At 35.9% G+C, this 27,546-nt stretch overlaps 1 protein-coding gene across 4 annotated transcripts in view; it reads right to left on the bottom strand.

The window, feature by feature from the left end:
* PPP1R12A (protein phosphatase 1 regulatory subunit 12A) overlaps positions 1-27,546 on the bottom strand; it is a 120,486-nt gene that overhangs the window by 15,888 nt on the left and 77,052 nt on the right. For 3 of the 4 annotated variants that reach the window (XM_062016040.1, XM_062016033.1, XM_062016054.1), the window contains 14 exons: positions 27,030-27,118; positions 26,745-26,902; positions 23,182-23,309; positions 19,618-19,833; positions 18,764-18,858; positions 14,878-15,000; positions 12,886-13,047; positions 12,264-12,440; positions 8,912-9,002; positions 6,828-7,025; positions 6,484-6,652; positions 4,438-4,556; positions 3,700-3,760; positions 409-430 (listed from right to left, as the gene is read on the bottom strand). In XM_062016040.1, coding sequence (XP_061872024.1) covers positions 409-430; positions 3,700-3,760; positions 4,438-4,556; positions 6,484-6,652; positions 6,828-7,025; positions 8,912-9,002; positions 12,264-12,440; positions 12,886-13,047; positions 14,878-15,000; positions 18,764-18,858; positions 19,618-19,833; positions 23,182-23,309; positions 26,745-26,902; positions 27,030-27,118 — 1,808 coding nt within the window. The remainder of the gene's footprint in view (positions 1-408; positions 431-3,699; positions 3,761-4,437; positions 4,557-6,483; positions 6,653-6,827; positions 7,026-8,911; positions 9,003-12,263; positions 12,441-12,885; positions 13,048-14,877; positions 15,001-18,763; positions 18,859-19,617; positions 19,834-23,181; positions 23,310-26,744; positions 26,903-27,029; positions 27,119-27,546) is intronic. The other variant, XM_062016046.1, reaches the window with a different exon arrangement.

Below are 27,546 nucleotides of genomic sequence, written 5' to 3'. Positions count from 1 at the left end.
AGGCTGTAGTACTTTTCTTGAGATTCCTTAGGAAGCTTTCAAACGCTATTCTACAAGAGGGGCAACAAGAACCTCTTGTCTTCTTTGTAGAAGTTGACTTCATATTGAGAAATTTATAGGCAATGGTACCATATCCACACTGTTCTACAAAAAGTCTTCAGTGCATCGCAAAAATACAGAGCCCAGAATATTCCTCAGAATGGAGTATCCCACCCACACGTGGAAAATTTTCAGTGCTGTAGCTTCAGAATCGTGTTTCACGCAAATGTTAAATACCATTATCACCTTTTAAAGCTCAGCCCAGCTGACTACTGGGGTTAAGCTGAATTAGTACGTCAAGAACTTAAAATGAGAACATACAAACAAAAAGCGTAATGTTTGAAATAAATTTGTTTAAATTCCACATACCTTGAAAGGCTGTCACTCTGAGGTGGGGAGGGGTAAAAAGAGAGAAGAAGAATCGATCAATAATTAAATCAAGTATGTAACAACTCGTGAACAAATATAGATAAACAGTTAATGTTAAATGCACACACTATCCAACAGTATGTATTATCCTAACCTTGTCAAGTTTCAATTTTGTTATGTCTGGAACAGAAAAGAAATATGTGCCTGAACGTGCTTGCCAAATATGATTTACAAGGACGTTAACACTACACTCTAAAACACTGCCTGGCCTGTCCTAAACATTGAAGTTATAATTATTTCAACATAGCTTCTTGGGAAACAAGCTGCTGACTATACCAGCAACATAAGTCCTCACTGGACTTAATTTAAATGACATATTTTTTTATATCCTTTTCACTCTTTCCAAGTGACAGGCACAAAGTTCACTCACTTTACTGGACAAGCAAAATTTGATTAGAAGTGATGACTTCAGAGTGAGAGAATGCCCTCTGAGCATTAAATCAGTCACACAAACCCTTTTTCCCTCTGGGTGGTCAATACACACTCATTGTTTATTCCAATTACAATAACAATCTTCAAGATATTTCAGTCAAGAAACTCTACTGATGTACCATCACCTGGAACACCTCCAACATTATTCACCTAGCAGCGGCTGAAACCTTCCCCACAGTAGGTGTTTTTGGGGAATGGTGTGGTTTGTTTGTCTTTTTTAGAAGGAAGATATTTTCTCAAGGTACATAAAGAGAAATAGCCACATTCTCCACAATACATTCAATTTCCCCTTTGACACCTTAAACATGCTGGGCTGGGTTGGGGTTTTTTTTAGCAGTCTTAGCTGTTTTCTTTATCTTCTTCTGGACAGGCAGATTACATTTTTTTGTGAGATTAGGATAATTATTGGTAATGGAAATAAAACACCAAAGTCAGGTGGAATTTTCTCTACTGTTATAAATTAGTGTTTCTCTGAAACTGCTACAGCAGTGAAATGGAGAAACAAAATTTGAGTACAGCATTTAGTCAATGCCATTAATGTCAGTTTCTCATGTTTATTCTCACCAAATTAGAAGACCTTGATAATAAATGACATTTATTATCCCAATATTGCTAGTTTTCACCTTTCAGGACTCACATATCTGATCTCTGGCTAAAATAAAATTTCAGACCACTTAGTTATAACTTAATCACAGTTGTAACAGCTACTTTTTTCCCCCCAAAAATCATACTAAAAAACAGCCTTCACAGAAATACTTTTTTTACTTAGAATCTTTCAGTTGCCAGGCTATCCTACAACTTAGTTTGAAGGCTATCTCATTTAGGTAATGTGGTGGTTTTTGTGCAAACTGAAGAAATTCTCAGCTCTTAACATTACAAAGTCTAAATAAAATTTCAACTTCAACTGTCAAAATGCTTAGCAAAGTCTGACTTCTCTTTAATAGCTCTCCTTCATGGATAAATGATTAGCTAAGGAGTCCCAAGACAGTTTTGAAGAACCAAAGAACAGTAAAGCACAAACTGAAATGCTACAAGACAACTATTCCATAAGACCTCTGAGATGAATAAGGCAAAGGTTTTCTCTGATTCTTTAAAGATTTCAGGCTAGAATTATTTTGTCTAATGTCCTTCAATTTTCTGTGTAACATGCAAGGCTTGTTCTTGACCTCCTCTCTTTAGTTTAAATTCTTGAGTTACCGCCAAAGCCTTTGGAAGTTTACAGTTACCATTTTCTACCTCTGGCTTGCAGCTTCAGCAGGCAAAACCAACAACTGCAGCACCACGTAAGGTAGTAACAGAGAATTTCAGTATTTCCAAAGTTTCTGTCTTCTAATAGGCAGTACACCTAACAATCAGCAGATTTGAAAAAGCATAACTATTTCCTGAATGTCTCTCATTTAAATTCCAGTTTATTAATGAATAATTACTTTCCTTTCCCTTCCTAGAACGGAAAAAGATTTATAAGCAAATAATGATGAATTCTTACAGTAAATCATGCAAGACTTGTGTGAAAGTAGATTTAGCAACTGCAAAAAAGAAAGTGGAATTTGTTTAGAATTTATTCTGTTGTTATTTTTCTAAGATGGCAAAATACAGCATTGTCAAATGCAATACATTTATTTATTATTGATAAATGCTAAATATTTATTAAAGAGAAAATCTCATAGTTAACATGATTATAATAATAGAAGACTAGAATAGAATATTTTCTGCAATTTTGATACTATATTGGAAATTTTGTACTAGGTTTGGCAGAATTTGAAAAGAAAACTTAAAATCTCACAAAATACTTCTTTCAATGTTCAACTCACTTTCACTCTGTTCTCTTATTTTCTGCAGCTGATTTAACAGAACATAATATGTTTCTACAGAACATAATATGGAGTAATCACAGATCTAAGGATAACAATATGTACCAGTGGGAGGAAAGGAAACAGGACGTTAATGCAACACAACATAAAAAATAGAGCAAAACAAAACAGCACAGAATGAATCCCTTAACTAAAGTATTCAAGGGATGTGTAATGGAAGCTTTTACTGAAATGAGAGAAATATCACTTGAATTTAAATCCTCAGTAATGAACATGATTGTGTAATGTATTACTGCAGTGTTTAGGTCAAAAGAAATACATTATACTATGTCATTTTTGTAGTAGAGATGAATTACTACTTCCCTTTTCACTTTCTCTATACCATCGCCACACCCTACTCAGTTTATAAGGACTTCTCCCACCAAATCAAACCTATTATACTGTTTTTCCACTGACTTTTTAATAACACTAATAATAATTAATTAGGATGTTCAGAAATCCATTTTCTTCAATGGAGAAATCAGCTTTCTGTTCCTCATTATATTAACTTATCAAATTATTTGTAATTATGTTATTGACAGCATTGGCCTTAATTTGAAAAGGTTTTAATTAGTGTATACAATCACTGGACATTGTTTATCTGAAAATAAAAAAGCAGACAGAACAAAGATTTTTGCAAGTTAGAAACTAAAAGCTTCCTCCAGTAACTTGACCTGTGTATCAGAAATATCATCTACATTTTCTGGATATTAATTCTACATAATCAGTATGGAAGAGAAAAACATCCGTTTTAGCCATTGTTAATACCTTAAAAAAAAAAGTTTTTTAAAGCCTGCAAAGGAAATGGCACTGAACCATAGCCACTAATTATGAATCAGAAAGCCCTCCTAAGAACTCTTCCATATGTGCTCTTTTAATTGAATCCAGCTGTAACAGAGACTTTAAGACCTAAACGTACTTATTATCTTTTTTTTAAGAATTACCTGAGTATCTTTCTTATTTGTTCCTTCTTCTGAATCAGACTGGTGTTCCTGTTCATTTTCATCACTCTGTTTAAAGAGGTGGGAGGAGAAAAAAAATTAAACTGTTGAGAGCTTCCTGACATTTTAAATATGAAAAATTCTACTTTTTAATATGAACATGTAAGAGCAGCAGAACTCTACCTAACTAAAGTATATAGAAGATGTATGTGATAAATGATGCAAACTCTCTAATAAGTACACGTTTTCAATACCAGAAGGAGAGGAAACAAAACTCTGCATTTGGCACATGGTTTTACAAAGTTACATACTGATCCCATGAAAAAGGAAAGGGAATCAGCTGAAAAATCAACTACAACTCTTCTAATCCAACAGCAGTTCTTTCAGTGTTAAGTACATGGCTACCTGAATGTGCCAGTTAATAAGTTTCATTCTTACAGCTTGGGTATGCATGTAATAGAAAAAAATTGGTCAATGATTATTTTTTCCTATTAGTTTATTACTAATTACTTTTAAGGTATGGTTATTACAGTATTCAAGAATTCTTTTTGGCATTATCAACATAAGTTAAGACTTAATTTTGACTTTGCTCCTGAAAACTCCAAATCAGAGAAACAGAGAATACACAACTTGAACAAGTATCAGTTTTTCCAAAACGATTAGTTATTACTTTAAGAATACATGATACAAATTCCATATTGCTACACGCTAAGGCTACAAATCAACAGTAGCAGTCCTTTACTTACATCTTGAGTCCAATAAGAAACTCCTGTAGATCGCCGTTTTTCTCTTGGTCGCCGCCTTTCCCTTATAGACTTAGGCTGTGACTTGTCTTCTTCCTTTTCTTCCTCTTTTTTGCCCCCTTCTGTTAATAACAACTTTCTTATTCATTTAAGCATGGCACAAATTTTCTGAAAGAATTCTCAGTCTTTAGAATGCTTACAATTCATTTCTTTAGAGAAATTTGCTGAAGAGCTTCTTACCACATACAGAGTTTGCTGTAACACACATTCCTTGGAAAATAGCTTTAAAATACTGTAAATATTGTCTCAATTCTTGAACAGCAACTGCAAAATACTAATTCCATCTGAATCACCTAAAAACTCTGTTTCAAATGTAATAATAATACACTACAAATTGGACTTCAAGTTCCACTTTCAAAGCTGTAACTTAATAATTCTAACATCTGTGTCAGTAGATGTATAAAAGTACAAAATAAGAGCAGATAATTCTTCATCACTCTTCATCAAATAATGTTTCGTTGTTTACATCAAGAATTTGCTATTAAAAAACCCCTTTAAAAATAGTCTGTTAGATTCTCCTTAGAGTCTCTCTGTTCATCACAGTCCTCTCCATGTTCGCTCTAAGGAAGAACAAAATGGAATCTTCCAGATTAGATTAACACTATATTAGAGATTTCCCTTTTCTTTACAAGAAATACAACTGCAATTCAAAACCAACGTAATACCTCAAGAATGCTGTTTGTTCCCCTATGTGCTTACAAGTAATTTGTACCCAAAATAATTAACCAAAACTGCTCAAATCGAAGTTATTTACCTATTATCATGCAGTCTATTCAGTCTGTTCTTTTAATAAAGAAAGAAACCACAGATTTGAGTTCAGATAGAAGGATCACCAATAACTTCACCATCAATAGCCTTCAGAGGTAAACAGACATTTTAGCGTGCAGCAAGAATTAAACAGAAAAGAAGAAAAAACAAATATTCATGGCAAACATACACCTTTCCTGATTAAATAAATGATGATTTTACCTCTGGGCTTTCAGACGGTAATGTATTTCTCCTCCTAAAGTCATAATTTGGGAAAAAAAAAGCCTGCTGTAGCTAATATTTACCCATGAAAATATTTTCTGTAGAACAGTCTAGAAAGAGTCCTACAGTAAGCATGCACTACTGAGGAATCTTAATCCAAAGTTCAGTTCATGATGGGACAGAGGGAAAAAAATCAAAAAGCATATCCATGAAGCTTAGCCCAAATAATTTCCAAAGAAAACATCAGTCTAAGGAATATGGCAATACTGCTATACAGTTCATGGAGATTTGGTCATTAAATTTGATCCTCTATGTAACAAAATTACCAATTTCAATCAGTAATCCTGCTGATGTTACTGATCAATAACTCAAAGTATTTCTCCTAAGTCAACTGTGGTATGCCCTCATCTAAAATGAGGGCAGAACCTCTGTGTCATGACAGAAAAGATTTTTTTCTGGGCTCTGAATTATGCATCTGATCCTCTGCTTAAGATTACATAAACTAGTTAAATATCTAGAAGTACGGCTCCATTAAATATTCTGAGCTACCATTGGAAATAGCCCCTTCCCTTTGTTTCCAGCTGCTCATGAAACCCTGAGAGATTATTAAAGCATTACAGCATCATTCTAGTCCTTCAGTGCGGAAGGGGTAAAACAAAACCCCAATTAATCAAGTCAAATTACTCCTCAATACCTGCAAATGATTAAACTCTGATATATGGTATTTTATTATAGTTACTGTATTTAAGCAGAAATGAAAGCATTATTTGGAAACTGATGCCAACAGATTTGATGTTTCTATGACCCACCAATGGAAAACAGATTCATGTACTAAATGGCTGTAGAACACCACCTAGTACAGAAAATCTTTTTTTTTCTCTGTTTTTACATTTACAGAAGATACATGGCCAGTGGTCTTTACATACTGCACCTCATTTTGAACTGTCTTTAGAAACATAAGCTGCCTTTTGTCAACTAAAACAGGAAAAAAAAAACACCCTTCATAAACAGTAGTCCTACCTCTTTCACTTTCTTTTGTTCCGCTCCGAGAATAGGCAGAAGTTATACCTATAAGGCTGTTTGGTCTGTTTAGTTGACTTGAAGTTGAAAGAGAGCTAGTGGAGGTGGAGAGCGAAGAGGTGGATGATGAAGAAGCTGAAGTTGAAGTTGGTCTATAGCGATGATACGGCTATTCAGCAGAAAAATGTCAAAATTAATTTATCAAGATTAAACAAATATACATTACAGGATATTAAAAAAATAAATATAAAAAAATTCTTACAGCAGTACCAAATGTAAAATATTATAATTGCTGTTAAGAGTCACATAATTTCTCTACCTAAAGAGACTCATCATAAAAATACCTCTTCAACAGTTCGGGAATATCTTTGCCTATAATCATCGTCTTTAGTTTCTGACTCTTTCTTTTCTTCTTGTTTTTCTTTGTCTTGCTTTTCTTTCTCTTCTTTTTCTTTTTCTTCATTTTCCTGTTCTCTGGTTCGTGTGGGACGACTTCTTCCTATAGTTTTTTCAGCTTCTTGAAGATCTGTCAGTGTTACACCCTGTTAAAACAGCAGTCAGAAAAAAACACCTCGATATATCAGCCACATTAACATAGATGATCACATTATACAAATACATATTTTAAAGACAAAATTAATTCTACCTATTAAGAAATAATTTTTACTTATATATTCTACCTCTAACCTTCTCATTCGAATCTTGGAACCAAACATCCCTGTTTGACTTGTGGCAAGTAATGTGATCTACCACAGGCCCCAGTGATGCAATTTTTAGATCAACTAATACATACTGATCAAGTAGAAAGTATATAGAAATCATTTAAGAACCCACTAGGTGTTTTTAATGTCAAAACAGGTATCCTAAATATTTTTGGAAGAATACTAATACTTACAAAATTTTCAGAAATGTTGACACTTTACAAATTCACTCACTGCAACTGGATTTTCAGGTCAACAATGCATAAAAAATTGTATGGACAGCACCAGTTAATGTGCAAGAGATTTCTTATTTCCTTGTTATTCTGAGGCTAACAGCTAGTTTAAAAATAAGCTCAAACTTTTTTTTTTAAAGACAGCTTTTTTCTACTGCACTGTTCAGTTGATGTTTCTTACTGAGATAGTGCTCAAAGCATTTTATAACCTATTCTTAAAAGCCAACTCTGCATCTTATGAGTTACCGAATATTTTTTTGTGTTATCACGTTTAATACAGTAATTCCTGGTAGTTTCTTCACTCTAAAGATTCAACAATAGGTAGCCTGTATTTTGACCATCTCTCAGGGCTCCAAATTAGTATCAAGAGGCAAAAAAGACCTCCAGTAAGATAAAGTTGTATCAAACAGTGTGGATCTCTCAATCAACGGGAAAGTGAACCAGGAATATTTGAGGGATTTAAAACTGCAAAGATTTGAAAACAACATCACTAAACAATGTAGATATAGACTAAGGCTGAAAACAAATAAGGACAATGGCTGAAGCATTTTTTTTGTGCTGTATTTGCTGATTCCCTGTCAGCAGATGCAAGAAGAGATGGGTAGATATACTCCAGAGGATAGTGGTTGGTCGTTGCTTCACTGTCCAGAGCATTCAAATACTGTTCAGAGAAAATCTGTTTTGCTACTGTCACATCCTTCCCTCTCTTAGAACTGCACTGGTTGCAATTCGGTGTGAGGTAGTCATGACAGAAATTGGGAAGAAGAAATGTATCAGTATGTAAACTTAAGAGAGAGAAATGCTGAAAGAAAACATGCAGTTAGATTCTAGATTATCATCAAGTAATGAAAAACTCTTCCTTAGTACTCTTCTCTGTCCACAGACTCTAGGTTGAATGTATTCTTTTTCCATGCCACAAAGCTTAGTAGCTATCCATATACCTGTCAGCTCAATCACACTATCTTCAATAGTCCATGCATAGGAAAAAGAAACTGAGGTAAATACAGTACACTATGCCCATTTCTCAAATATTAAGTCTTCAGTCAGAAGCATAAAGCTGTTAGTAGTTGGATTTGATGATCTTAAAGGTCTTTTCCAACCGTTAACGATCCTTTGATTCTATTCTTGAAGAATTCAAGTCTTGTATTTAAACATCTACATAACAGCAGATATCTTTACTTAAGCAAGCCATTTTACCATAATACAAGCAAAAAACTTCCTTTCAGTGGAGGAGCCTGTGCTTTCAAATTTGTGTTAAGTTATTCTTAGTGATTATTTGTATTAATGATTAGAGAAAGCAGCTTTCAGTACATAAAGAAGGGTCCTAAAGCTTTCAGGGAAGAAAAGTGTAAGAAAAGAGGCTTTCTTTCAACTGCTACAAGTTGCTTTATGCCAGGAAGATTCATCAGTTTATTTGTAGCTTTACAGGGAAATTAAAACTTCGTTGTACATGGATATGTTCACATAAATGTATAAGCTTTAGTAAAATTATACCTGCGTAGATCTTCTAGACTGTCTTGCTTGCCTGGATCGGGCTTTTCTTTGGGACTCTGACTCTTCATCCCGTACTGGAGTGAGGTATGATCTAAAGAGTTAATCACAAATAAAATTGGCGAACGATAATTTTTGTGCAAATGTATTAAATGATCAGAAAAAAAAGAACCACATGACAATATTAATGAAACCCAAAGCAGTTAGAAGAAAACTTTTAACTTCATAAGATGGACAACATTTTAAACATCTCATCCGTATCATAATTCATCAAGATCGCAGCCTTAGAACTCAATTAAAATACATAGTGTTTTCCTACTGAAATTAAGATTTCTTTTTACTATCACTTTTTCTAAATATAACTTAAGCTTTTCTGGTATTTTACTAGTCTACTAACACAGGGGTAGAAGACCTCAGAGTTTCAGTCAGGTACACATTTATACATAAAATACATGTGTATGTGTATATTAACTTTTAACATAACTAATAGGCTTTTAGAAAAAACTAAATGTAGTGCTAATGCAGAAAACCTAATTACACCATTTATTGCACCAGAGATTAAAATACTTGAGCAGATGGTTACTGTGTTTTCAAATGAATCATCCATGCTTTGGGTAATCCAACTCCCTTTGGAAAAAAAGTGCTTAAAAATAAATTCTCATGAAAGTCACAAAAATCCTGCAGAGTAAGCAGGTAACTGTAATCAAAACCAGAGAGAAACATGTAGCTGACAGAGCTAATGCAAATCAGTTCTAAGATGGACCTGCCGCTGACCAAAGCCTGGCCAATTAGTGACTGAGGTAACACCTCTGTGAATAACGTATTTGAGAAGGGGAAGAAGTTGCTGCACAGTTCCTAAACTGCAGCTGCAACAGGGAGTGAGAATGTGAAAACATCTACACAGACACCAAGGTCATTAGAGAAGGAAGGGGAGGCCCTGAAAGAAAGATTCCCCTGTGACCTGTGGTGAGGACCATGGTGAAGCAGTTGTGTCCCTGCAGTCCATGGAGAACTGCAGGGGAGCGGGTGGATGCCTGAACAAGGTTGTAGCTCCATGGGAAGCCCACGTTGGAGCAAGTTCCTGGCAGAACCTGGGAGCGCATGAGGAGAGAGGAGGTCATGCCAGAGCAGGTTTGCTGTCAGGACTCATGATCTTGTGAGAGACTCAGGCTGGGGCAGTTGGTATCTGAAGGACTGTTCTCCTGGTGGATGACCCACGTTGGGACAGGGTGTGAGGAACTGACCCTGTGGGAGGCCCCATGCCAGAGCAATTTATGAGGAACTGTAGCCCATGGGAAGGACTCACATTGGAGAAGTTTGTGAAGAACTATCTGCCGTGGGAGGGACCCCATGCTGTAGCAGTGGGAAGTGTGAGGAGGCCTCCCTCTCAGAAGCAGCAGTGGTAAATTCCATCTGTAATGAACTGACTGGAACCCCCATCCCTGCACCATTGTTGTAGGAAGGAAGAAGAGTCCTGGGAAGAGGGTGTGGTGGTGAGAGGTGTTTTAAAATTCAGTTTTATTCCTCATTTCCCTGCAGTGTTTTGATTGTTCATTGATAAATCAAACCATTTCTCCTCAAGCTGAGTCTGTTCTGTCTGTGATGCTAATTACTGAGTGATCTCCCCGTCTATATCTCAACTCATGAACCTCTCATTTCTTTCTCTCCTATGTCCAGATTGAGAGGGGGAGTGACAGAATGACTTGGTGGGCACGTGGCACCCAGCCAGGGCTAAAACCACCACAGATACACACACATGCACATATGTATCTGTATATATACAGATGCTTGTGCATGTGCTGATATTTAAGAACACTACTTCCTTACATGCATGTTCAGTAATTATTTCAGTTCTGCTGATTTCTAAGACTTAAAGGATATTTTAATATGCCTTTAAGAATGCATCTGCAATAGTACACTACACAATCAGCCCAGAGTCAGATAACAAGGAATTTTAGGCCAGTTGTATGCATCTAAAACGTTTGTAGTACACATGCATTACTATACACACAGTAGTGAGAGGAAACAAGACAACAAAGGTCTTTATTTTAAACTTCCTTGCTTTTCTAGCTCATGTAAGACTGAGATAACATTTGCTATTTGAAATTGAAACTGCTTTTGAAAAAACTATGCTTTTTGTGGGTTTTACTACTGATTTGTAGGGTTCAGTCAAAATTCTCTATGGAAAATGCAGGTTCTGACTACAGTTGTTATTGAAATGGGTTTGAAAGCATGTGTGGCCATCTCCAGATTTATGGTGGGGAAGAAAAAACGTAATCCCTGTTCCAGAAAAATTACTCCGTCTCAGTTTTGGAAGTCTGTGGAAAACAGACTATTCTAAATAGGCTTAAAGCTTTGAGGAATCTTCAGAAGTTGTTGCTGCCTTAAGTGAACCAAAAGACTAAGTTTCTTCTGGAACAATCTTCAACCCTATGCACATATAGAGATACATACATCTGGCACCAATACAGGAGTTACATATCAAAACTACTACAGGAGCAACACAGAAATCTCAACTTGCATTTCAGCAGAAGGGTTAGAGGATAAACATTTATAAATACCCTAAAGAAGAAGAACCCAGGGAAAGCTAATAGGGATTAACAACCTTGGGAGATCTTATTTTTGCTTCCATAAATAGCAGGTAACAACTTTATATGGAAACATAAATATGCACCAATCTGAATTCATCCTCCATGTAACTGTAACAGAAAACCCACCATATTCTTAAAATAAGATTTACATCAGCTTCTCATTCATTCTTCATACTAAATAGCTCTTAAAACACTGCATTTACAACTGTATATTACCTTTCATTTAGAAGAGACTCTAAATGATGCAACAAAATAAACAGAATGTGTTGGGTTCAATACTCTTTTCTTGGTAGTGTCAAACACATAAAATGATGAAAAAAGATGCTACACTGTAAATTATCAGCACACTGTCATTGGCACAGTAGCTCAATCAGCAGCAATGTACTTGTACTAAGCAATTAATTATTGTTTTTCTTATTTTTAATTCAATGTTTTTACATAGTTCCATTATGGGTAATTTTAAGAGGACTCATTTAATCTATGAACAGAAATACATATGTAAAAATAATGCATACCAAAGGAGAACCCAAGGCCAGTCAAAAACATATAGTATCATAATTTTAAATTTCATGAATGATCTTTGCCAGTACTAAGCTCTTACATAAACTGAGGCATGTTGCTAGTTGTTTCAATACGCTGCAAGCAAAACCCACTAATTTATATACTGTAATAACCAAATTTGTGGTAACCAACACATTCCTTTAAATAAGAAAAAAATAACACTTTTGTAGAAGAGCAATATTACTCTTAGGACCTTTACACACCTCCGTCTCTCCCTGACCTCTGATGTTGAGGACACAGTGCCAGAAGTAGCTGTAGTCATGGCTGTGGTAGTGGCTGTAGCATTTACAACAGATGGTGCAACAGGAACGGTCACTGCTGTAGGAACACTGTCCTTTTCTTTCTCAGTACTATCCTCAGCCCACAAACGATTTGAGGTACTACAGCATAACAAGCAGCAACACAAAAAAAGAGAAAAGGAAACAGCTAAACAATGAAAGCACTTTACTAAACAACTAATAACATGTAAATTGAGGGGTGGATTTTTTTTTTTTGAAGCAAACTGAGAAATGTCTCTAATATGAAAGCTCAACTTGAGCTATTAAATTGAGAAAATTAAGAATGGAGCAGTTCACAGTAATTGAACTTTTTCTCACACCCTTCTGACGTTGGATTTATTCTTTTATACCAACATGGCTGTCACTTTATAGCAGAAAGCCATTCGCAATTTTTGAGCCAAATTGTATAAAATCAGAACAAATTTAACAGGAAAGTGAAAAAATCCAGAGCCCCGGGATCTACTAAACAAGAACGCATGCACGTACATAAGCACACAGTAGACCTGACAAAAACAAAAGCCAAAAAGAAGTGTGCTGGTGCCATTACCTGCTTTGTACACCTGCTGAAGTAGAACCCGTTGTACTCTTTGTAGTAGTGTTTGCGCTGCCAGGCAGTGGTTTCTGAAGACCAGCAGAAGAGGTAACTGTTGATGCAGTACTTGGAACATTAGAACTAATCAAATCATCTTGTCTTCTACCAAAGGAGCCACTGGAGGAGACATATGCACAACGGATGTATTCGTATTACTTATTTTTGCTCATTAAAATAACACAAAGTTGTGAATAATCCACTAAATCCCTGCCAGTGTAGTCTATGTCTCAAGTTGAGTCTTGGACACTTCTGAGGCAAAAGAAGCATTTTCTTCACCATGTCCTTAACTAGGACTTTTAACTTATGACTTCAGAGGGCAGCAGAGATGCCCCTTAGTCCTGACCATTTCTCCATAAGATGAGTAAATAACTGAATCTTCAGTGTATGAAACACTATCTTGATTGCATCGACTGAAACATTCATACAGGGCCCTCAATATCCCATTTTTAAAGTACTGTTTCACCTACACTTGAATATCTTGGAAAATGCAGAATTTTATTCCAGAGCTTGAAAGAAAAGAGAGCGTCATCAATATAATTCCTCTTATCATTTTCAATCAAATAAATGTAGTCTCTTTTTTTAAAAAATAAAACAAACCCACAACTTTAATAATTTCCAGAAAGATTAACTGCCCACTCAGACCTGCACCTTGCTCTTCAAGTTGCAAAGAAGATACAATGGCTTCCACATTTTTTTCCATTGGTTCTGGCTGAACAAATTTTACGTTACCAAGTCAAGATGTTTGACCGTAACTAAACCTCAGAATCCACAATTAGGACAGACAAAGCATCATACCACTAACTGTAAAAGATTTAAGGAAATATGCCTATCAATTCTATAATGACAAAGAAAAAAAATAACTACAAGAACAACTAAGGAATTACATCAGTAAAGTGCCATATGCAATTTAAAAGTAATGAGTACGTTTTGTTTGAATACTGGAGCATAAATACTGGTAGAGGCTAACATGCAAAGGTTGCTCTCATATATTAAGTGTTGACATTTTCCACACATAACAGGATGGAAATCCTGTGCAGCATTTTTCCTAAACCTGAAGTCAGGAAAATTGATTTTTCTTTTTAAGGCAGGAAGTCAACAAAGATAGAAGATGTATGAAAAAGGATGACAACATGCTGCTGACAACATCAATGTCAAGACTAAAGAAAAGGTTAAGTACCCATCACCAAGTGCATCAGCAGCATACATCAATATGCAGCTTAGCTACCTGAATCCTTTGTTTTGATCTCTTAATTTTAGGTATTTATTGCTCCACTAATTTCAATGAAGGCCTTCATTCAAGTAGCTATATTGAAACTACAGAATTGAGTAAAGTTAATAATTATACACTTGCAAGATGTAATTCCTTCTGAGAAAATCCTGCAATATAGGAAGCATGCACATCTGAAAAATGTTTTAATATTAATCATCTTTTACTTTGCATTCAAGTTAGTTTTACACATGCATTATATGATGCTGATACTTAACGTAGGTGTGGCTATGATCTATGGAGAGCAGGCCAAGACCTCTGATATTGTCATGTAAAAACCAAAATTCAACACAGACAATACTTTCCCCCTTTTGTTTTCAGATCCTAAGGAGAATTACTTCCATTCTAACATTAAAAACAGTTATCTTTGGCTACTGAACTAATCTGGAAAGAGTCAAATGAACCTCAATCTGAAATAAACACAAAGGAAAAGGAAGTATACCATTTGAATTATCCAGCAGTTGCTTCAATGCTCTAAGCTAAGAAAAATGGTTTAGCTTTCAAACCAGCATGAGCATTGTATCAGCATAAGTACCTCCTTTGTAATTACTATGAACAATATTTCAACATGTCACCATTTTAACTTTAAACTGCTCTTACAAAGTGATTCAGTATTTAATTTGTTTCTTTTCATTTCTAAGCTTACTTTGACAAAAAAAAGGTAAAAGTAAATCCCACACCTTCTTTGATAACTTGTGTTTAATGATGTAGGACCTTCATTCAAACTGTTTTTCTTGACATCTTCCTCCCATTTTCTCCTGGTGTAGGAACTGCCACCACGTATTGAGCTAGCAGAGGAGTCCCTGTAAAAACGATTTTACTTTAGCAGACTTGTATTAAAGAAGGTTGTTCTTGACGTGAACTGAAAAGGAGTTTCAAATTAAAGATTAAAACCCCGGTTAACACACTTAAAATAAACATAACTACACAGAACAGGAATAAAATGACCGTTATGCACAGTAATTTTCAAGCTCCCGTGGAACGCTGTTAGAAATACAATAGAAAAGAATAGAAAAATATAATAGCATCAAAAGAAAAACTTGTTAAAGATGATTTAATCAACATGTTTTTCTGTGACCATTGTTGACTTCGTTTTTCTTAAAAAAGGAACAAAATACTATTGTGTTTGCTCCTGAGAAAATCTCCAATGCAATAAAGGTAAAACTACCTGGGTTTTTCAGAACTTGATTTCATGTGATCTTTCATTCTTGGATGTTATAAGAAGTTCAAAAGCTGACTAACCTTCATGATACTGTAGACTAGTGTAAACAGGCCTGCAGTAGCCCATTCCTCAGTGGCCTGCCATGTATCACTAGCTGACATTACATTAGCCATAAGGAATTTCCAGCCTGTTGTTGCAGTTTATAGCAGCAAGAAATAACCTTGCAAATATCCACTTATAAAACCTACCCTGAAAACTGATACAGAGATGCAACAAACTGAATTTCCAATAAAAAAATCTCACCTTGTTATTTGAAGTAAAGTTCAGTCAAGGAAGAAAAAAAATGTCTTCCACAAAACTGTACATAAAAGGCAACCAGGTGTGTGAAGGAAAAGAAGACAAAACTGTAAAGATGTATTTTATGTTCAGATACATTTGGCCTTCAGAATGTACCCCTTTTTCCACAAAAATTTCCTCTTCTGTGGTCAGAAACAACTTTAGAAAATGACCACACACAGGCCAAATCTAGTGTTACTTCTTATCACCAAAGACATTTCACCTACCACAGAAAGGTCGTGCTGCATAACAATTTTTTCATAATAACTGATAGCTTCACCTTCCCAAGACATGACAGACTTCAACAATTTTGCTGTAGCATTGGCTACTCAAATGAGGCTGGATCTCTATGATTTGTTAATCTAAAAGCTCAGCTGGGATTCCTCTTGAAGTACTTTCCATTACTGACAGGAGGATGTTAGTTGGATTACATTACATCACTGATAAGCTAGACAAGCAGGTGTTCAGACAAATAGAACAAGAACGTTAAGCTAAGTAGCAAGGACAAAGAACTGGGACAAAGGCAGAAACCTTAATAATTAAGATACCTGTAGGGCAGATGGTTAAATTCTACATATAAAGAAGGTCAATCTGAATGTCAAAGACTTGTTATGACTTTAAAGAAGCTGGATTTTCTGCCACATCACACACAAGGCAAAGTATTGGTGCCTAAACAAAATAGGCTGTCCTAAAAGCAGATTTCATCTCTGGTATGCTAAGGAATACAGGAAGTTACAAGCTTAATTGCTTGGACAGTATTGAGGGTAACAAGACTGATGACCACAGTTCACCTAATGCATACAAGGAAAAATATGCTATTGATGATACCCACTTTTGGAACTGTGTCTCTACGTAAGCCATGATGTTGAAGACTGGCATGTCAGGGACACAAATAAACTTCAGCATTGAAGCAAAATTTAATCATAGAATCATAGAATGGTAGGAGTTGATGAGGATGTTATGGGAGACAGGGTCAAAAGCCTTGCTGAAGTCAAGGTAGATGACATCTGTTGCTCTCCCCTCATCTAGCCAGCCAGTTATGCCCTTGTAGAAGGCTCTCAGGTTGGTCAAACAGCATTTCCCCTTGGTGAATCCATGCTGACTCCTTCTGATAACCATCTTTTCCTCTATATGTTCAGTGATAACATTCAGAATGAGTTGTTCTACCATCTTTCCAGCAATGGAGGTGAGGCTGACTGGCCTGTAGTTTCCTGGGTTGTCCTTCTTGTAGACTGGCATGACATGGGCCTTTCTCCACTCCTCAGGCACCTCGCCTGTCCTCCAAGAATGTTCAAAAATGATGGAGAGAGGCTTATCAACCACATCAGCCAGCTCCCTCAGCACTGTTGGATGCACCCCATCAGGACCCATTGACTTATGACTGTTAAGCTTGGCCAACAAGTCTTTAACCTCTTTCTCTTCCACCCAAGGCAAGTCTTCTGCTGTCCAGGCCATCCTACTATCATTGCTGGACTGGGCTTCCTGAGAGCTGGCTTTGGCCGTAAAGACTGAAGCAAAGAAGGCATTCAGTACTTCAGCATTCTCTGCATCCTAAGTCACCAGGGCACCCTCTGTGTTCAGCAGCAGGCCCACATTCCCCCTAATCTTCCTTCTGCGGCTGACGTACCTGAAAAACCCCTTCTTGTTTCCCTAAACTTTCCTGGCCAGGTTTAATTCTAAAAGGGCTTTAGCCTTCCTGGTTATACCTCTGCATGCTCTGGCAATGTTCCTATACTCTTCCGAAGAAATCAGGCCCTGTTTGCACCTCTCATAGATGGCTGCTTTTTCTCTGAGTTGTCCCAGCAGAGACTTGCTCATCCATGGAGGCCTCCTGCCTCCTTTTCCCGCTTTCCTACATGTGGGGACACACTGATCCTGGGCTTGGAGGAAGTGTTGAAGGAGGCTGAAGTCCCATAGGAGGATCAGGGACTGAGACTGTGAGGCAGCTCTCAATTGTACATAGAAGGCCTCATCCACTTCCTCCTCTTGATCAGGTGTCCTGTAGCAAACTCCTACAACAGTTATCACCTACCTTACCCTGCCCTTAATTTTCACCCACAAGCACTCAATCCATTTTGAAACAATTTCTCACCCAGAGACTAAACCTAGGCAACAGTATTCTGTAAAGACAAGAAAAAACAGTATTTATCTCGTTTTTCTGCTCAAATAACCATTCTCAACAGTAGCAACAAAGAGGTTTCAGACATAAGAATATTTATCAGTCTATATTATAGGCAATGACTATAATAGTGGATTTTAAGCAATACAGTATTTTCAATTCATGTGATCCACTATTGAGCTATCTAGACACAACTCAAAAGGAACAGGATATTAGAGAAAGCTCTAAGTTTCGTAGTATATATTCTATATGAACTCAAGAAAAATGCCCAAGTAGAACCTCAAAGAAGGAGACAAGTGAAAAATGAGAAGGTTTTGACAATGTAATTATGCCATGACAGTACCTGAAATCTTAGCAGGTAAAAAGTCTACACACTAAAGTTTTTGTTTCTTTTACTTTGAAAGCTACAGAAGAAATATCAGTAAAGAAAGTAAAAAAATCTCCAAAAGAAGTTGAAAGGTTAACATTTACATGAGAAAAACATAAAAATTGCTTTTGTATTGTAACTATGATTTTTGTAAATCATTGCTGCTGCATAAAGTAGTTTTAAGCAGTGATTGTAAGACACACAGCATGTTATTATTATCAGAAATAATAATGGAGCCTAGTAGCAGCACTGCATGGCTAAAGATAAAGCAGTAAAATGTTTTTAGCACCCTTAAGTACCTTAAAGTTTACAACTTCATATTTTGGATTTTATTATTTTCTCCCCTGAAATGGCAACATTCATTGTCCAGTTCTGCTCTTGTCATCCAATTTGTATTTTTAAAAGGGTTATTATAATTTATAAGATAAAAAAAACCTTCAGGAATTGGATTGTATTACAAATTCATATAACCTATGGTGCAAGATAATGCTATTGCCTAGCATTGTCTTAAGATCCCTAAGTTTGGAAGCCACTTTAAAGTCAAGTCCTTTTATATTTAACAGAAATTACAACTTCAGTCACCTGTTTTCCTTTTCATCAATGTCAGAGGTACTGGCCAGCCGTCTTGGTATTGTAGGTGCAACATATGCAAGTCGAGTTCCTTTTCCATCTTTCTCCTGAAAGACATGTATTTTTTTTTAACTGTTGTTATTGTTATTGATTATGCCACTATTGGCTGGAAAATCATCATTATATCACCTTCAGCTGTGACCTGATCTATACTGAGTTTTACACTTTGGTTAAATACCACAAAAATCTACAAGAAGAAAAGGAAACTGTTTATGTTTTCATTCTAGTCATGTAAACTTCTCAATTTACCTTTTTTCCTGCTTTGATGTAGCACAATTTCAACAGTGTTTACTGAAAGCAATTGTTTTATTGTTTTTATAAAGTATTATTCTTAATCTCGAAAACATTTACACATTTATACCTGGATCAGAACAACACGTTCCATGCTGTTCAGTTACCTGTTGAAGATTAGTCCTGTATTTCTGTTCAATTATACAACTAATTTTTTGTAAATAAAAAAATACTATGGAATATAAAAAGAAAATCCTTTTTGATAAGAGTCATTCAGTATCGCTTGAAACCATCAAACCTCTGGTCTCTCCTAACTGTAAGAACTACTAGTAGCACTGCAAGTCCCAAAAAGGGAGAAGTCCCAGACCTATGTGCCAAATCACCGTGAATCACCAATGAAGGTACATCCAACACTTTTAAAGAGATTATGCAGAAGCTGCTTAATTGAACTTTTCAGAATTTTAGTGAAGAATAAATGTGTAGTGCAGTCTTACTTCTACAACACATCATAAACATCTATACTAAGTAAGGTACACTGGTCCCTCAAAACATCATTTCACACTGAAAAGGATTACCTTTTCTTTGTTGTCCAACGAAGAGGAAAGTCTGGGACTTGAAGCAGAACGCATAACACCTGCAGAGTCCTTTTCTTTCTGAGCTTCTTTGGAAGCAGTTATCTCTGCAAGGGCACCATAGCTACCCGTTTTTCTAAGACCTAACCTCCATGAAGCAGGAGATTCATCTTTCCTCTCTTCTTCTTTGGGAGAAACCTTGGTTGAAGATGTTGGAAGCTATAAAACACATATAAAGGAATTTGCATCACTGACATTAACTGTCGAAATTTATGCTCCTTGAGGAGATTTGAGAACACAGCTGCTTTTAATAATTACAAAAATGTCGAATTCATAGGGGAGTTGTGGTGAGAGACAACCTACACACTCTTCTTTTAAATTAGTTAATGAGATAAGAAATGTAAAACTGGTCAAGGTACACTACTTCTCTACAAGTTAGCTTAAAAAACCCACACTTTGCAATACACACTGTGATCATGAGATGCAAACTCAGAAACATGCAAATCCCGTATCAACATTTTGATTAAATATGTTATTTTGCAACTTGTACACAAACCTGTGCACACCAGAACCTCACCATAGATTTTTCACTCTTATTGGGCACAAGAACAATGCCAGTTTTGCGCAAGCCCTGCCTCCATGATGCAGGATCTACTGACTCCACGACAGGCATGATAGGAGGAATGAAATCGTACTGAAGTCAATTAAGACAAGACAAAGACGAAGATTGAAAGAATGGAAAATAGAAACAAAAGGTTTTAAAACCACATAATTTGTTCCTGTGTTTATGTTATGTAGCTCTTCATTATAGCACAAAATACCATAAAGCAGTAAGAGATTTAAAACCTTAGTAACACATTCTTATTAAAACACGACACAAGCATGTTCAGTGAATTCAGTGAGAATTACAGTTTGCATAGAAGAGGACAGCAAAGCCTGCTGGCCTACCAGGAGCATGGCCTAAATCCTCATACGGTCGAGAATACTGGAAGATTCACACAAATCTCTTATCTTCTCACCGTATTTTATTCACATCTCTTAATTACACCCCATGCTAGCTTACATATCAAACCCAAACCTTCACTCCCAAACTTGCCTGTACTTCAGCACCCTCAGATAGAAAGTAGCATTACTGAATTACACATAGACTGAAGAAAACCCAAATCTGAGTTTAGTACACTGCATCTCCACCACTTGTGAACAACATATGGCTTGGCCATCTATGATGCAAAAGCATAAGAGCAGCTGCAGTGACACAGATGCTGCAAACCTGAAACAGTAAGACCACACGTACAGTGCTGTTTTACCTTCATTTGTAAAAACAGTTTAAAGCCTTTTTGCTCAATTGCAAGTGCTTCTCTAGAACTGCATATATATGCTATGTCACAAGATGATCAGTCTTGATGTAAATGTGCATTTATTTCGTAGCTACAGAAGACTATGATTTTTTTAAAAAACAGTAATAGATAATGAAAGTTTACTTTTAACCTGCACCTTTTACCTTTGAGATCAAATAATAAGCCATTAATTACTGCTTAATAAAATTAGAACAAACTTAAATGTCAGGGTATTAATGATTTTATAAAAGTTTTATCATTCATTTTATATTCATACTTGTTTCTTCTTACAAAAAAGTCACTCCTCCACACATCCTTGCCTCATACATTGTGATTTAATCACACACCAAAAAAAAGATGTCTATTTGATCGTTCAACTCTGGAATATCAAGCCACACCCCATGGTAGCATCCTATTGCTAAAGGCCCTTGCCTAATATGAAATAGATCGATTGGAAGGGATAAGATAGGGAAATTTTGACTTCAAGATGAAGTTCAGAAGATTACAAGAAAAATGAAGTGTTTAAAGTATTAGATATCTCAACATGGCATGTAGAGCACAAAGGTAATTCAGTGCAGTAAAAACAGCAGGTGGAGAGAGTTAACAGTTAAACTGCCCAACTGTCACAAATGCTCGTACTACTGAAGTGATTTTAAACAAACAAATCAAACCAAATGATACAAAGTAGGTCTATTTCCTTGCAGGAAAATTCACACTGTATATTTGAATTTATTATAGTTAGGCACAGTTACCAAACCAGCAATTACTCATGACGTCTTCCCTCCCTCACGCATTTGCTATGGTTTGTGTGGAGAACTTGTGGCTCTTGAGTTTCACACAGCTCCTGAGCAATGCAAATGCAGCTCCTATGGCAGGGAATCACCATTTCTTACTGAGCCAGCGGGAACTGTTCAGATTCATGTCACAAGATCACCCTGAAATCTAGCTGCCTGCCCAGGCACAAAGCTCAGTGAGGGGAAGCAGTAGTCATTCCGGCTGGTAAGCCATGCCCACAATTTCCCTTTTGCTCTCATCGTTTTTGGAGATAATCTTAAGGATATCAGCCACAGTCATTTTTGTAAGCAGCTCTTGGGAAGGTGGGTCCAACCCTGTTGTGCAGTATTACAGAACACACTGTAGAGGGACGATATATTCCCTGCATCTGTTATGTTAAAGTCTACTTCGTAAGATGAATCATCATTGAGTTCTACTGCAAATAAAGAAGTGTAACTCCAGCAAGCTCCTGGGAGCCAAACACAATACATACGATTCACCCAGCAGTATGTCCAGTCTCTCTGCTGTGACATCAGTATATCACGGCTACCATTCCTCCTGAATACACTTTTCAAAAGCATCAGTAGAGAGTTATGCTTTGATTATGATGTGTACAGAAAAGTTGTAATGATTGACAAATCAAGTCTCACTGGCTTACTATGCAGTTTGCTTTGATATTCTAAAAGCTTGACTTGTATACTACCTTCTGACTCTTCATTTTCATTTACTGTATGTTTTTTTCCTCAGAGAGATATTTTCTCTCGGACAAGCAAAACTCAAGTTCATTCCAATTAACTTTTCACATCAAGCTGTAAAAAGTTTCCTACATGCAACATGGCTTTGCTAGGCATAGTTTTGAGCTGAGCATTGAATAAATTGTGTCTTCCAATTCTCTAGCTCTTCCATGAGGTCCAAAGAATATTGAAATCAGGGTTGGGACCTATGGCATTTTCTACTTCTTATTTCAGGTATCATTTTTAACTTCTGCGCCTAAGCACTTGCTGAATGCTTCTAAGGACCCCTGAAAGTACCTTAGTCATGTCTGCCTCCATTGTCTGAAGCGCTTCACAACTATAAGCACAGAGGGACACTAGAACCATAGCTTCTAAAAATTTTGGAGAAGTGCAGTATAGAAAAGACCTTCAAAAGAAAAAGTTTAGCTTCAGAAAAACAATAACTCCACGCACTATGCAACAGATTTTTGCTTTTTTAATAGGATCTTATGTTCAGCTATTTCATAATTCTGTGTTTTAAATCCCTGTTTAGAACCAGAACCATTCAAACTTTTAAAAAATTGAAAACAGTTTCTGCAGAAAAGCCAAAAGATTTTAGGAATCTGTGCATATTTTCATCAATTCACTGGAAAACCTACTCCACTTTTAATACAAGAATCAAAAATTGTATGCTTACATAGAAGACAGAAATCTAAAACTACAAGAAAAGCATTGCATTTTACCTTCTTAATGGGTGATGTAGGTGCCCCTTGGCCGCCAGCTACTGAAGGCGCTGTCACAGCTACTGATGCTGATTGTGTACTTGTGGTATTTGCATTATTTGTTACAGCTGTCAAGGTTTTGGTCTTATCTGAAAAATATTTACAAGATTTTAATTTTCACTTTTCATTCCTTATTTCTTCTCTTCTAAAACATAGAGTTGAATTTCTTTTGAACAAATTTGACAGTCAACTTTCTGAATAGCAAGAACTTTCCAACAAGAGGAAACGAACTCAAGTTGTTCCAGAGGAGGTTTAGATATTAGGAAAAAATTCTTCATTGAAAGGGTTGTCGAGCATTGGAACAGGCTGCCCGGGGAAGTGGTGGAATCACCATTCCTTGGATGTATTTAAAAGATGTGTAGATGTGGTGGATGTGGCAGTCCTAGGTTACCTGTTGGACTTGATGATCTTGAAGGAGTTTTCCAAACTAAATGATTCTATGACTCTATCTTCCTCAGTGGCTTCCCCCTCACTCCCCATTTGTATCTTAGGTTCACATTTTTTTCATAGTGGTCATACATGTAACATTTTTCTTTTTGTTGTTATTCTGCAAGTGTTAAACACACAGAGCAGGGATAGAGCCACAGAATCATTCAGGTTGAAAGTGACCTCAGGAGGTCACCTAAATTCAACCTCTTGTTCAAAGCAGGATCAATATTGTGTACAGACCAGGTTGCTCAGGACTTTGATGAGTCATGTGTTGAAACCTCTAGAGACAGATTTCCAGAGCCTCTCCAGACAGCCTGTATTTTAGTAGATGGCCAATGACCATAAAAAATTAACAGCGTGAGATATGTTGGCAGATAAGACACTAATTCAAAGTAAAACATTTATTCTTGGATAACTCTGCATGTTGAGTGCAAAGAAATAATTAACCAGCCAGGGATTCTGGTCACTACAATAAGATGAGGTAGGGACTTGCCTTCCAGAGCTCTGACTTTCCATTTGCTTCATTCCTTCTTTGTCCTTTGTTTTTCCTACTTAAGTTTCACTGTCTACCTACTCTACCATCTTCTGCTCTCTTTCCTGGCTATACACTTTTCTCTGTCCTTTGTCTGTATACCTTAACCCTTCTTACACAAATATACAGAAAATGTCACGGTTGTGATGCAACAACTGCTGTCATTGCACCTTCCTTGGTGTGGGATGCTACATCCTGTATGTGCAGAGCAACACAGGACTCATCCCCATTAGTTTTGGCCCTACTATAAACATACCTTTATGTCTACACTACCCACACAGCATTGAAGCAGTTAATTTAGAAAGTATGCAAAGTTTTCTTACTGTGTTCTCACATCTAACATTCAAGTCCAACCAATGACCAATCTATGATTGGAAAGAATATCATTAATGGTATCACAGTTACACACTTGTTTTAGTTATGGACACAGTTGAACAGATGTTTTGAATAATTACTTATGTAGTAAACAAATAAGAATATAAAAAAATCAGCTTACATGACTAACTGTGCACTTAATAGCAAGTTCTTTTTAAACACAAATGAAAATAAATGGTGGCAAACTTCTAAGTCATGGCAACAAAATGTTCAACAAGGCAATGAGGACTGACAGTACAATTTTAGATGATGCACAGGCAGGTCTGCTAGAAATCTTCAAATGAATAAGACAGCTTTTAAATATTCAGAAAAAGTTATCGGGAGTGAAAGCAGGGAAGGAGAGAAATGTATTTTTCACACCTGTATTCTGAAATTATTTCAAGGACAGCAAGAACATAGTTGTATGTATGTTTGAGCTAATATTGACTAACTTTCAAAGAACATTAAACTACCTCAAATGAAGTAAGCTAAAAAAAAATAAACTGCTGAAAATGTTATTTTTCAGGTTCTCTCCTTGTCCTTTAGGAGATGTCAGCTTCATATTCAGATTTCCCTTCTTGGTCTTACAAGCAGAAATGTATTTATTTTAAACTATATTTAACATAATTAATTAACCAGAACATAAGTTTTAGGAAAACATTTCAAATATCCCAACAGATTAGAAATCACAGTCTCCAGTAATACTGAATACTGTTAAAAGATTTTATGACCAGAACGTTCCTCATAATCTTTTTTCACTAGAAAACTACCTTAAGCTGAATAACGGGGAAAAAAAGGCAAAGTACAAGCTCAGTACTTAAGAGATGCAGCTCTGCAAGCAAAACTCTAGCTTGCCAAATAAAGTATGATAAAGTCCTGTTGATATTAAAAAACACTAAGTTTACATAAATTAATTCTTCTGTCACAGTCAAATTTTCCTGGCACAAACTATCTACTGGTAACGAAGAGAACACAGTTACCAGAGGCATAAAGTTCATGAGACATTACAGTTAGCTCAGTGACTGAAAAGTTACTAAATGTTATCCATTAGAAGTGTTTTGTGTTTATCAAAGCTTAGTCTTTGTAAATAAAAGATACAAGCATGCTAAGGTGAAAGACTAATTAAAAAGCTTGACAGACTTTTTCTTCCAGCTTCACACTGAAATGCTGGTTTATTTCAAAATAATTAAACCATAATAAACAGTTTGTTTTCGCAACTTATTTCTGCCTAAGTGAAATATTTACAATATATCATTTAGTACTAAAATCTCTCCTTAGTCTTACCTTTTCAGGTGAGGAAATCAGAAAGAATATTTTAAAATGAGAACTGAGAGCTCACCAAAAAGTGTTGCTTAGTTTAAAAAGTGTGGAACATTAACAAGATATTCCTAATGACATCTGTGTCTATGTAGTGCTGTACAGTAATTCTAAAATTCTTTATTAGGATTGAATATACATCTTTAAACACTGATTTCTTGACATTTGTTCTGACTGAAGGAAAAGATGCTATGATGTTCTTATATCACTACTTGCTTTAAGACTGATAATTGTTCAAGGAAAAAAACCAAATAAATCCCACTGAAGAGAGACGAGAAATGTGCTTCTTTGCATACAACTCCAAACTTTCCCAAGAACATTCCTCTTGAAATTAAGTTGTATATGAAGTAACTGTTAACATTAAAATAGCATCTTTAAAAGTTTATTTCAGTACTGAAATATATGCACCATTACTTTATGAAAACCTGAGCCAAGATTGGCAGATTAATTGGTAATTACTTTAGGATGGCAAGAACAAATGAGAATGTTTGCACTTCTGCTGTTACAATCTATGTGTGAGTTCCAACAGCAAACACTGCTATGAAGCCCTCATTTCTGATCTGATCTTTTAACTTCTTTGGTGTTTTAAGACATGCTGATTAAATCTTACATGATTCCAACTATTTAATTAAAATATAAATTATGAATTACACAATCAAATAAGCAGGTTAATAGCTTTAACCTAAATAGCCATCAATAAAGACATCTGTTTTATATCTCTGTTGTGACTTGAGTTTGGACATATATAAACCAGCTTTAAAATGACTGGAAGCTTAGTGAAATGCAAAAGAACAAGTGAAACTTAAGATACTCTACTCTGTATCATGTGATATTAATTAAGTAAATTTCTAAGGCAAAAACTTAAAGCAAGACAACACTCCATATAACATACCTGTCTCTGCTTCAGATTCTGAGTCATCATCCTCTTCCTCTTCACTAGAACAACTGGATTCATCCTTTTTTCCCTCTTCTTCCTCATCTGCTTTTTCTTGCTCCAGAGACTCTATACTAGATGCATTCTTTTCTTGTTCCATAATCAATGTCTCTTTACTGAGTTTGAAAAGAAAAATATTTACTAAGTCCTGAAAAATTCACTAAAGCCTGTCAAGGGCTTTGTGACAGATTGCAAAGTTATTCTTTTTATGAAGAGCTTATACATTTTTCCAAGTTTACTCACTTTTTGAATGTTTTCTGCGTCTGATTGTTATCCATGTTGGCTGTGGATTCAATTAGAGGAGATTTCTTTTCCCGTTTTTCACTATGAAGCTTCAAAACAGAAATATAGAATGATGCAGATAAAGTGATAGAATGGTATCAGTGTGACAAAATAACAAATGAAGGGAAATATTCTCCACTACAAAACAACAATTTCAAAAACTAGAAAGTATATAAGCTTCCAAAGTGTTAAAGTTCAAAATTCTAAAATTTCAGGAACTGTAGTCTAAGTTGCTCACTATTGATGCTTCAGATTATAAAATGCTCACTGGACAAGGCAAGAAGAGCACCTTCCTTCTTCCAAGGTTTTTTGGTCACCATAACTTCCCAAATAAGGGCATAAAAAAATTTGCGATGACTGTGGCATTACCTGAATTGAAGGCTCAAATCAAACCTTTGCTTTTAATGGATATGCAGCCCTGAGCTATATACTGTAATCACATGTATAATAAAGTATAACATATATATATTTATCTTTC

This window comes from Colius striatus, chromosome 1, assembly GCF_028858725.1.
Source record: "Colius striatus isolate bColStr4 chromosome 1, bColStr4.1.hap1, whole genome shotgun sequence".
Taxonomy (NCBI): domain Eukaryota; kingdom Metazoa; phylum Chordata; class Aves; order Coliiformes; family Coliidae; genus Colius; species Colius striatus.
This window is presented reverse-complemented; position numbering and strand designations above follow the sequence as displayed.